We start from the raw sequence: 12,815 nt of genomic DNA on the forward strand, positions 1-12,815 counted from the left end.
TTAGGCTATGTGTTTATCCATTTGAGACATGATAGGGCTATTTTGTTGTGTTGAGTTATTTCAACATTTCTATATACTTCTCAGAACTTCACTTCTCCTATTCTTTATCGCGCAGATTTGATTATCCTTGAGTTTGAATCTTTACTTTTCTATTCTCTAACAAGTGGTGATGACACGATCATCAGTGTAGTTGATCAGGCTCTGGTGGTCGTGAGAGGCCAGGGTCGAGGCAGAGGTAGGGGCAGAGTGCGCCTAGAAGCTATAGCCTCCGCCCGAGCGGCTGTTGTGGAGCCACAAGTACTCCTGTTGAGGATCAGGTACATGACTATGATGATGAGCCGGAGGTACCAGCTCAGGTTCCCCAAGGACTACTTGTATCACTAGTTGTTCAAAATGCTTTGGTCTGTATGGTTGGCCTATTTGAGAGTTTGGCTCAGGCCGAGGCATTTCCTACTATTCCAGCTACTTCCAAGGTAGGGGGTTAAAGGTAGACTCCAGCTACCCGTAGCCTAAATCAGGTGGGCCAGGGTTTTCAGACTCTTGTAGTTTTAACAATTAGGGGAGTTCAGCCTACTATTTTCAGACAGCTTGAGGATAGACCCGCGATGTCAGCTGATGAGCTGAAGAGACTGGATAAGTTTACCAAGTTGAATCCTCCTCACTTTAGTGGTACATCTTCAGAGGTGTCCAGGGATTCTTTGATCGTTGCCATGAGATTATATGCAATTTGGGACTAGTAGAGTCTAATGTAGTTGATTTCACTGCCTTTTAGATACAGGTTCTATCAAAGAGGTTGTAGCAGGTTTACAAGATAGGTCAACCAGCACGACACCTTCTCTTACCTGGGCTCAATTCTCCAAGGTCTTTTTGGAACATTTTATACTCGCACTAGGAGAGAGGAGCTGAGGAGGCAGTTTGAGTACCTTTAGTAGGGTCCTATGTCAGTTATTAAGTATGACATAAGGTTTACGGAGTTGTCCCGTCATGCTATTATTTTGGTACCCATTGAGGAGGAGAGTTTGAGGAGATTCCTTGATGGTCTTCACCATGGTATTCGCATTTCTATGTCTAGAGAGGTGGAGACTGAGACTCCATTTCACTAGGTTATAGAGATAGTGTATTGTATTGAGTGCATTCACATTTGAGAACGGAGAGATGATGCAGGGTAGGGTCAAGAGGTCTCGGTGTTCAGGGAGTTTAAGTGGTGCCTCATCTAGAGGCCAAGGTCGGTTTGGGGGAGACCAGCTTATCATTCACCGCCACCCAGTCAAGGAGCTTTTGTGCAGTATTTATTTAGTGCACTTCTAGCACAGAGTTCTCATTGCACTCCATCTGTTTAGGGTTCATCAATATTCGGTTCTTCTAGTGTTTATTCTAGCTCACGGGATCTAATTCAGACCCTGCAATCATTCCCAGTCAAAGGTTTCTTTGAGTGTAGAGAGTTGGGGCATGTCAGGAAGTATTGCTCCCATTTTTGCAAAGGTCCAGTGCAGTAGGGAGGTCAATCTATGGTTCCCAAATCGATTGCTACACTGCCTGCTCAGCCAACTCATTCAGGACGTGGTCATCCTGGAGGGGGAGCTTAGTTTAGTGGAGGTCAAGCCAGATGCTACGCTTTCCCATGGAGGATCGAGGTTGTTGCTTTTGATGTAGTGGTTACATGTATTGTTTCTATGTGCTACAAGGATGCTTCACTATTCTTTGATCCTGGTTCCACTTATTCATATGTGTCATCATACTTTGCTTCTTTTCTAGATATGCCTCATAGTTCTCTTGATGCTCTTATGCATGTGTCTACACCTGTTAGTGATTCTATTATGGTGGATTGAGTTCATCGATCATGTGCGGTCACTATTTGTGGTTTCAAGATGAGGGTGGACTATCTATTGTTAGAAAAGGTAGATTTGATATGATCTTAGGTATGGATTGGTTATCCATGTACCATGTTATTTTGTATTGTCACGCTAAAATCGTGACGTTGGTGATGTCAGGGTTGCCGAGGTTGGAGTGAAAGGGTTATCTTTCTTGCACTCCTAGTAGAGTTATCTCATTTCTAAAGGCTCAATGTATGGTTGAGAAGGGATGTTTATCATATTTAGCCAATAGTGAGGGAGTTTCAAGTAGATCTATCGGGCATGCCACCCGATAGGGATATTAATTTTGGCATTAATTTGGCACCAAGCACGTAGCCTATCTGTATTCCTCCTTATCGTAGGGCTCTAGTGGAGTTGAAGGAATTGAAGGAACAGTTGCGAGACTTATTGGATAAGGGGTTCATCAGGCCTAGTGTTTCACCTTGGGGTACACTGATGTTATTTGTTAAGAAGAAGGATCGGTCTATACGAATGTGTATTGACTATTGTATATACTATCGGTAGTTGTACAATGTGACCATAAAGAACATGTATCCATTGTTGCATATTGATGACCTATTTGATCAGCTTTAGGGTGTCAGGGTGTTCTCAAATATTGACGTGAGATCGGGATATCACTAGTTTAATATTAGGGCTCCAGACATCCCTAAGACTGCTTTCCGAACTCGTTATGGGCATTGTGATTTTTGGTGTTGTCGTCTGGGTTTACTAATTCCCCAACAGCTTTCATACACTTGATGAACAGTATGTTCTAGCCATACTTGGATTCGTTTGTCATTATGTTCAATGGTGTATTCCTGTACTAGGAAGGAGCATGAGCAACATTTGAGGATCGTGCTTTATATTTTGGTGGAGAAGAAGCTATGTGCAAGTTTTCCAAGTGCGAGTTTTGGTTAGACTCGGTGGCATTCTTGGGTCATGTGGTATCTGGTTATAGGATCAAGGTGGACCCGAAGAAGATTGAGGCAATTCAGAGTTGGCCCAGACCTTCTACCGCTACAAAGATTAGGAGCTTTTTGGGTTTGGTAGGTTACTATCGTCGCTTCGTAGAGGGATTTTCATATTATTGCCTCTCCATTGACTATGTTGACTTAGAAGGGCGCTCCATTCAGGTGGTCGGATGAGTGTGAGGAGAGCTTTCAAAAGCTCAAGAAAGCTTTGACTACGGCTCTAGTGTTTGTTTTGCCTTCAGGATTGGGATTATATACGCTATATTATGATGCTTCGCGAGTTAGCATTGGGTGTGTGTTGATGCATAACAGTAGGTTGATTCCCTATGCATCGCGCTTGTTAAAGCCCTATGAGAAGAACTATCCAGTGCATGATTTGGAGTTAGCAGCTATTGTACACACACTCAAGATTTGGAGATATTAGTAATATGGCATGTCTTGTTAGGTGTATACGAAATCATTGGAGTCTTCAACATCTATTCAAGCAAAAGGTTTTGAACTTAAGGCAGTGGAGGTGGTTGGAACTATTAAAGGGCTATGATATCGCCATTCTTTATCATCCGAGGAAGTCCAATATGGTAATAGACGGCTTGAGTAGAAAGGCAGAAAGTATGGGGAGTTTAGCATTTATTCTAGCTGGGGAGAGGCCTTTAGCTATGGATGTTCACGCTTTGGCCAACAGGTTCGTGAGATTTAATATATCGTATCCTAGCAGGGTTCTTGCTTGTGTGGTATCAAAGTCATCTTTGTTGAGCGCATCAAGGCTCGTCAGTATGATGATCCCCACTTGTTTGTCCCTAAGGACGCGATACAGCGAGGTGGTGTTAAGGGAGTGTCTATTGGTGATGATGGTGTATTGTCACTTCAGATCCAAATTTATGTTCCTAATATGGATGGATTGAGAGAGTTGATTCTTGATGAGGCTCATAGTTTGCAGTATTCTATTCACCCGAGTGTGGCGAATATGTACAGTGATTTAAAGCGACATTATTGGTGGAGGAGGATGAAGAAAGACATTGTTGGATATGTTTCTCGATGCTTGAATTATCAGCAGGTCAAGTATGAGCATCAGAGACCTGGTGGGTTGCTTCACAAGATTGAGATACTAAAGTGAAAGTGGGATTACATGACTATGGACTTTGTGATAGGTTCTTCGCGGACATTGAGGACATTTGACGTTATTTGGGTCATTCTGGACAGACTGACCAAGTCTTCACATTTCATTCCAATCATGACTTCCTATACTTCGGAGCGGTTGTCTAAGATCTACATCAGGAAGATTGTCAGCTTGCATGGTGTTCATGTATCTATTATCTCGGATTGAGGCATTCAATTTACTTTGCATTCTTGGAGAGTGGTTCAGCATGAATTGGGCACACCAGTAGAGTTAAGAACTACATTTCACCCTCAGATGGACGGGCAGTCCGAGCGGACCATTCAAATTTTGGAGGATAAGTTTAGAGCCTGTGTCATAGATTTTGGAGGCCAATAGGATCAATTTCTTTCATTAGCAGAATTTTCATACAATAACTGTCACACCTTCTTTTTACCTACACCCCCAGAACGGATGTATAAGGGAGTTTTTTCCAATTTTAAGTGACTATCGAAATGGGATTATTTTATTAAAAATTCCGAGTCGCCACTTGGGAGATTTATGGTGTCCCAAGTCACCGGTTGAATCCCGAATCGAGGAAAGGGTTGACTCTGTTCAACAGTTCGCGAACCAAAAATCCGAGTAAGGAATTCTGTTAACCCGGGAGAAGGTGTTAGGCATTCCCGGGTTCCGTGGTCCTAGCACGGTTGCTCAACTATTATAATTGGCCTATTATCTGATTTTAATACATCTTTGAAACTTATGTGCATTTTAACTTGAAAAACCGCTTTATGTTTTTTTGTGAAAATTCAAGGTTATCTAAAACACATCGTAAGTCACGCTACATGAAATGCACCCGCGGTTCACGACAAGCTTTATTTAACCTTGTTGGAGATTAGAGTCGGGTCACATGAAATGCACACCCGAGCCTCTTTAATCTAATTTGACGTAGTTCAGTCGACGAATAACAACCCAATCTCTGCACTGTGACAAAGTCATGTTCAGCTATAACCAATTCGAGTGACATGGAAGTAGATAACTATGTGAACAAACTCAAAACTAGAGATAATAACCGAATAGATCACAACATCAAATCGTCACATAACCAATTAACATTCAGCTAGAATAAAAAGAGCAGAATCGAATGCAATGGCCATTAAGTCCAATGCATAAAAAACAAAGAACAAATCTGATTTTAAAGAAACTATCCCTATGTCATCAAGCTTTTACACTCAATTTGTTGTCAATTACAAAGAGGGATTATCAAACAAACAGAGTCAATTACATGTTTTTATTGGCTTTTTCCTCCTCCACAGAAAATATACGTTAGAAAGATCCCCACGTAGCACTTTAAACACACATAAAACAACAACTCAAGAAGCTCAATTACACAAAGTTAGAATCAGTACTTTGTCACTAGGAAATTCTAATTATCTGGACGTTCTTTCGATTAAAAAGGAATTTCACAAAGTCAAAACCAAATAATATCCAAGCTACTAAAATATCATATTCATGACATCAAGCTACTTTGGGCAACCAACAAAGATAACACATTTAATTTCAATATTCAAGCCATTTATAAGATCAGGCAGCAAGATAAAAGAGATTAGAGGAACAAAGCAAGAGTTGGACCTCAAATGTACAACAACAAATCGTTTGGATCTCGCAGACCACGTACAAAGACCTCGACGAACAACCTCACCTCTGACAGTACCTTAATCGCGATTTCAAAATAGATTGAATGGGCGATATCTGTAATAAACCAAGCGAAGCTTGAGACCATATTCACGTGCCTCTCATGCTCACAAAAACTCGACGAGTTCGCTACTGTCCCTTTCTCGTTCTGTGCGTGTATGTGGTTATGTGTAAGTGTTTTCCGGCGAGAGGGAGATGAGTGTCATGTTTTTCGTGATAGAATGGAAGGGAGGAGATTGGCTACTGTTGTGCGTGGCTATTAATGGTGTAGGCTGGTCGTTTGTGATGTGAAGCTTCGCTGGAGATGGCAGATTTACAGTGAACGGAGGTCCAGCGACGGTGACTATTTGTTTGGTGTCTCTAATGGCTGCTTCAGGTCTTCAACGTTTTTGGCTTTCTAAAGAAGGGAACGAAGAAGATCCAAATACATGGATTGGGTCATTTTTGACAGAAAACGGTGCTTTTCTTTTCGTTCCTAGCCTTAGATTTTGGCTTTGTATTTTTGTATAGTTTTGTCCCCAAAATCAGCAGAAAAGTAGTCGACTTTGATCCTGTTTTGATTCTAACGCCTGGGCTTTTTAAGAAGAAGAAGGAGACGGTGGGGTGATCGTTCTTGTATTGTTGTTGTTGAAGAAAATGAACAGGCGAGGGGTGGGTCGGGAAGACGATCCGAGGGGGGAGGTCCGTGTATTGTCTGCGCGGCCTTTTTCCAACTTTTTTTTTCTTTTTTTTTCTTCGGCCTTTTTTATATTGTAGAGTCTAGGTTTTTGGTAGGGTTTTTAGGTTAAGGGGTATGGGCCTAGGAATTATGGGCATGAAAATGTGGGATAGGTCCAAAATTAGACCTAAAAATGGGTTGCTCGAGCCCAAGTTCTATCTTTTCCCCGTGAACAAGATTAAAATACGATCTCAATTATTAATTAGTCCTACTATTTAAAAAATTATTAAAATAAAACTAACTTAAAACAAATCTATTTTTGTTATTTTCAAATATCATATTAAAATAAAAATACGATACTTTTTTTGTATATATATATTTTTTTTAGGATTAAAAATGACTACAAAACATTAATGAACCTATTTTTGTAATTTTTGTTTTCTTTTAATAAAGTAAAAGAGTCAAAATTACTTAAAATATGTATATTATGCCTAAATTAAATATTTTATGCTAATATATAAAAAATCTTGGGGAGGGTCAAAAATCACATGTCTACAGCTGCCCTTCTTTGACTGGATACGTACAGAGTTTTCAGACAAAGACTGACTAGACAGGTTTTTGGCCCGACCCTTATTTGGAGAGACTAAAACTAAGAGAGAAGGGAATGTGACCGATCCCTGGTATCTGGGCTGGCTACATATCCTTGGCTATAAAGGAATCAGGACACATGTAGTTCAGAAATGAGTGAGATGACGGAGTATGCCGAGGTGGAGATCCAGTCGAGGTGCCGTTCCGCCGAGGTTCCAGTCTGCGGTCCCTGTTATTACATCAAGAATCAAATGAAAAAAAAGACTAGCTAAGCCTATCAATTACGAGTTACAAGATTCCTATCTATAAGTCTTCTGAAGCTTGATCTTGAGTCTTGAATGGTTCTTCATGCAGACTTTAGATTTGAACCTTGATGCTTGCTAGTTGCAGGTGCTAGTTCATCCTTCTTCAACTTTTCGGATCAAGACCAGGTATACAATGCTTGTTACCTCGGCCATGTCTTGAGCAACCCACATCTTTCATCAACTTCTGCATTTGGGTTCACTTCTTGCCTTTCTTTTTTTATTTATTGTGACTAACTTCTGTTGATCACCTCGGACTATTGACTCGCATTCTTGCCGTGAGATTCTTTGGTTGCTGACTTGAATTGCAATCTGAGATACTTTTCCTTTTCTTCAGGTGGACGTCTGACTGTTGAACTCGAACTCTCTTCTCTTGTTACTTGACACTGTTTTCCCTTGCACCTTGAACCATTTTCCCCTGAAACTTGAACTGTCTTCCTTCGAAACTGCTTTCCCTAGAAACTTGAGTTGTTTCCCCTTGTTCTCCAGGTGGGCGCCTGATTACAACAAAATAGACAAAACAAAGAAATTTTTCTGCCCCAATTTGCACTAGGAAGATTTGTGAGTTGTCAGCAAAATTGTAAACCACTTGTACTATTGATGCAATGGTGAAATTAAAACTAGAGAATAGACTAGGAAAACTATAAACTAAGCTTGACTAAAGTAAAACTAACCCTACTTTCCAGGCGGAGCCCCTGACTGCTAACTTGAAATGTATTCTCTACTCTCCAGGCGGGCTCCTGACTGCTAAACTTGAATGTATTCCCTGCTCTCCAGGCGGGCTCCTGACTTCAACAAAATAGACAAAACAAAGAAAATTTTCTGCCCCAGTTTGCACTAGGAAGATTTGTGAGTTGTTAGCAATATTGTAAACCAAAATATAACTTGAAATACCAAGAGAAGGAAGTGCGAAGAGACTAGGAAACTATAAACTAAGCTTGACTAAAGTAAAAACTGACCCTATTCTCCAGGCGGGGCCCCTGACTGCTAACTTGAAATGTATTCCCTGCTCTCCAGGCGGGCTCCTGACCGCTGAACTTGAAATGTATTCTCTGCTCTCCAGGCGGGCTCCTGACTGCTAAACTTGAATGTATTCTCTGCTCTCCAGGCGGGCTCCTGACTGCTAACTTGAAATGCATTTCCTGCTCTCCAGGCGGGCTCCTGACTGCTAAACTTGAATGTATTCCCTGCTCTCCAGGCGGGCTCCTGACTACTAACTTGAAATGTATTCCCTGCTCTCCAGGCGGGCTCCTGACTTCAACAAAATAGACAAAACAAAGAAACTTTTCTGCCCCGGTTTGGTGGCTGGGCACAGATGTAAGTGTAAAATGGATCACATTACCAAATATCAATAAGAACTTGAAAGCTAAAACTTGAATTGTACTCCCTTGTTCTCCAGGCGGACTCCTGATTGCTGACTTGAAAGTATTCCCTGCTTTCCAGGTGGGCTCCTGACTTCAACTTGAAAGTGCTCCCTGCTCTCCAGGCGGGCTCCTCACTTCAAGATAGACAAAACAAAGAATTTGAAAGCTAAAATTTAAATTGTACTCCCTTATTCTCCAGGCGGGCTCCTGACTTCAACTTGAAATGTATTCCTTGCTCTCCATGCGGGCTCTTGACTTCAACATAGACAAAACAAAGAATTTGAAAGCTAAAACTTAAATTGTACTCCCTTGTTCTCCAAGCGGGCTCCTGACTGCTGCGCTTGAAAGTATTCCCTGCTCTCCAGGCGGGCTCCTGATTGCTGACTTGAAATGTATTCCCTGCTCTCCAGGTGGGTACCTGATTTCAACAAAATAGACAAAAACAAAGAAAAATTTTCTGCCGCAGTTTGGTAACTAGGCACATATGTGAGTGTTAAACTGAATCATATTACCAAATATTACTAAGAATTTGAAATCTAGGTCCCATTATGCAGGGGGCTGACAACTCTTAACTAAACGACAATTTTAAATCTAAGTTATAACTTCTATAGGTGTGACTTCTGTTAAATCTTGCTGTCTAAGAGAATCTTTAAACTACTCTCCATTATCCAGGAGGGTCCTGAAAATCAAAGGTCAAATTTTATCTTAAGAGTGACAACTTTTATGTCTGAATTATACTACCCTACAGTAGAGTTTACGCTAAATGTTGTTATCTAATCAAAATCTTAAAGCTAAGTCCCATTATTCAGGAGGGTCCTAGAAACTCCTAATTGAATCATATCTCGAACATGCAAACTTCTAATCTAACTTACATTTCTTTGGGATACATTTATGCTAGATTATGCTATTTCTGAACTTTAAACTAGGTCCCATTTTCCAGGAGGGTCCTGAAAATCAAGAATCAAACCTGTTTGGTGACTGCCTTTCTCCACGGAGGGTTTCTCCGAAACAACCGAAATTTCCTGCTCCTGTTTCAAATCAAAGAAAAATCTTATCAGTTTAAAAATGTGGTGGTTGGTTTGTGGCCTTAACTTTGAGGGCGGTTGCTCCTTCACTTCTCATGATAACTGATTTCCCCTCGAGGACCTTGCTTGTTTATGAACTAGCCACTTTCTCTGCCATCCTTATCACAAAAAATGCCCCTTCTCCGTTCAGACCCAATTCCTTCTATCTGTTGCACTGCTCATAAACTGACATTTACCAACCTTTGTGTTTTCCCGAAAATACCTTTGATCCGTCCACCTAACACTCTCCATCTGTTGCATAGTTCTCTTGTGTTGATGTGTACTGAACCTTTGTGTTTCTCATGAATTCCAAAGCACGTTAATTTCCATCCACTCGGTGCGCATGCTGTTTTTCCTGACATAAATCACTGGCCCTGGCCTTGAAGTCTACTATTCCCTCACTTGTCACGTCAACTTTGATTTCTGCTTGGAAGACCTCGCTTGTCACTGGTTAACCACTTTCTTTGTCTCATCACAGGGAATACCTTTAACCCGTTCACCCAACATCCTCTATCTGTTGCATAGTTCACGAATTGAAATATACCAAGTCTTTGTATTTCTGATGGACCCCAAAGCATGTTGGTCGTTACCAACTCAGTGCGCTTGTTGCTCTTTCCTGACTTATAACACTGTGACGTGCTAGCCAGATCTCGTTTTGTGCAATTGGAAAGCTAGTGGCAAATTTTGAAGTTATTTCTCACTTGTCCTGACCAAACAGACTCAGGAAGAGGAAGTAAACAAGACACAAGGAACATAGTAAAGGACAAGGGAAAGAGGTGATTCCTAACAAGAAAACTACAAAGTAGAAATCTATCAGATGTGGATACCAACTCTAATGACCATGACAAGCACCTGTGGCCTATTCTGTCAAACAAATTTGATGTTCAACTCTTGTTATACTTCTGAACCGTGAAACTGGGCTTCAATACTCCAATTATCCAATCTGATTCACAATCCTTATTCGACTTGTAGTGCCCGAAGGGTTTTCACCATCAAGCCTCTCTCATTTTGTTCTTTCTCTCAACTTACTATCGTTTTACGGTGCCCGCGAGGGTTTTCACCAATAAGACTCTCTCATTTTTTGATTTTTCTTAGCTCCCGTCGCCCTACGATGCCTGTGAGGGTTTTCACCAATAAGACTCTCTCATTTTCATTATTTTTCTGCTTGGACCAGAGTGTTGTCCCTGATATGAATTACCTCTCCTTGCTTGACTTGGCATCTCTCGAAGACTGATCGGAAGGTCTTTCTTTGGACCATAACGTGGGCTTTTGGATAGGGTTAATAAGAAAGATATCAAAGGCTCAAAACAATTCACATGGGTTCAAAATCACAACTTTCGGAATCAGATTTATTACAACAACCACAACTTCTGCCCCAGTTTCTTGCTTGGGGACTTTTGGATTTTTATTTTGATGAGACCGAACTGTGAGGCTGCTTACGTATCCTTAAAAGGAATCAAGTCGAATGTAGTTCATGACATAGGAATTACTTTGTTGTTGTGATTTTCTCTTTTCTGTTTCTTTTCTTTCTCTTTTTGCTTTCTTTTTCTCTTTTTGTTGTTTTTCTTCTTTTTTTCATTCTTTTCTTTCTCTTTTTTTTCTTTTTTCCTTTTTTTTTTGATTTTCATTTTTCTTCTCTCTTTTTTCGTTCTTTTCTTCTCTCCTTTTCGTTTACTTATCTTTCACGCTTGTGTTTCTGATCTTTGCTACTGATTTCGAAAGAGGGGTATGAAAGAAAAATAAAAGTCTCAAAGGGGTAACGAAGGATAAGGTATCTAGATAGCAGAACAAAATGTCTTTGTCATTTCAATCTTCAAAACATGCCAAGTACAAACAACACAATTAAACAAACCAAGGAAAACATTCGTAACATCTTTTGATTGCGCCAGAATTGATTACCATATCCACACATTCGCCTTCTCAACTGTTACATACAAAGCACCATTGGACAACACTCTCACTCTCACTACCACGAACGTCCCCCTACAGTTTTGGGGCAAACTTGCCGTTATCTTCACCCGATGCAGCATGATGCATTTCAATAGTGTATTTTTATATTCTATCTGCCCCAGTTTCACACAATTTGGACTTGAAGTGATCTCAAAATGCCTTCACTTATTTCCCTCAAATGTCCATACATCTTCAACATTGTTTCGTTGCTTCGTGACCAAACTGACTTTTAAAACCAGGCTGAGAATTACGCGTGCATGTCATGTCACTATAGTCAATAGGAAAAGAATTATAAAAAGAAAAGAGAACTAAACGAAAATGACTAGAGATCACGGAAAACAGAAAATGGCATTTGACAGATGGTGAAAGGGTTTAGACAACGAAACAAACAAACTAAACTGGGGTTACAAACCTAAAACAAACCTAGACAACACTAAATGGGCTATTATGACTAAACAAACTAAGCAAACTAAAAGGATAGAAGGGCTTAAGTCACAAGACAATATCTGGATTACAACCCTGAAATAACCCGGACAACAGAAATGACAACAAAATAAACCACCAAAACCCCTCCCTGGCTAACCAAGATAGAAGCGTCTTTCCAATTGCAAAGCTCGGCATCTTAACCACTAAATTCTGCATCAACATTACTAGGACCTTCACAAACTTCCATAACATTGTTCTTAACAAATTGCTTTTGGGTTCCCTTTGCTGGCTCGTTCTTAAGATCAACCTCTGATAGCACTGAAAACTTCTCAGCGCATGGCCCTTCGAGGATCTCAGAAGAATTTCCATATTCCTTTTCAAAATAAATCATACTCATCTTTTTTGTTTCTCTTTCTTCCACCCAAGCTTACTGGGGTGTTCTGAATGTCTTTCGAACAACTCATGATTTTGCCTGACTTGATTCCCTCTTCCACTAGCTCCCCTATTTTTAACACATCTTTGAAAAGCTTTCCCAAGGCCGGGATCAAATGACTGAAGTAGGTGGGCCCCTGGGCTTGTAGGAAAAGCTCGACCATTTCTTCTTCACCAAATGGGGTATTGACTTGAGCAGTTTGCTCCCTCCATATGAGCCCAAACTCCCTAAAACTTTCCTCCGGCTTCTTTTCCATTTTAGATATGGAGGAGCAGTCTGGGGTAACACCCAATCTATATTGAAAGTATCGAACAAAATCTTGATCCATGTCACCCAATGTAGTCCAATTATTAACATCTTGACGATTATGCCATTCCAAAGCTGCCCCAGTCAGGCTCTCACTGAAGTACGCCATCAA

General features: G+C 40.7%; 1 protein-coding gene across 1 annotated transcript; it reads left to right on the forward strand.

Annotated features, from left to right (window-relative positions):
• The first annotated feature begins 605 nt into the window (after nucleotides 1-605).
• On the forward strand, nucleotides 606-3,938 carry LOC142174383 (uncharacterized). Its single transcript, XM_075240169.1, has 3 exons — nucleotides 606-669; nucleotides 773-861; nucleotides 3,540-3,938. The coding sequence occupies exons 1-3, from the start codon at nucleotides 606-608 to the stop codon at nucleotides 3,936-3,938; spliced, it is 552 nt and encodes a 183-aa protein (XP_075096270.1).
• The last annotated feature ends 8,877 nt before the right edge of the window (nucleotides 3,939-12,815 follow it).

The sequence above is a fragment of the Nicotiana tabacum genome, chromosome 20, assembly GCF_000715075.1.
Source record: "Nicotiana tabacum cultivar K326 chromosome 20, ASM71507v2, whole genome shotgun sequence".
Lineage (NCBI taxonomy): Eukaryota > Viridiplantae > Streptophyta > Magnoliopsida > Solanales > Solanaceae > Nicotiana > Nicotiana tabacum.

Coding starts and splice junctions, on each gene's coding strand:
- LOC142174383 (XM_075240169.1), top strand. CDS start 606: ATGTCAGCTGATGAGCTGAAGAGACTGGATAAGTTTACCAAGTTGAAT. Junction 670..772: donor GAATCCTCCTCACTTTAGTG/GTACATCTTCAG, acceptor ACTGCCTTTTAG/ATACAGGTTCTATCAAAGAG. Junction 862..3,539: donor CCTGGGCTCAATTCTCCAAG/GTCTTTTTGGAA, acceptor GTATCCTAGCAG/GGTTCTTGCTTGTGTGGTAT.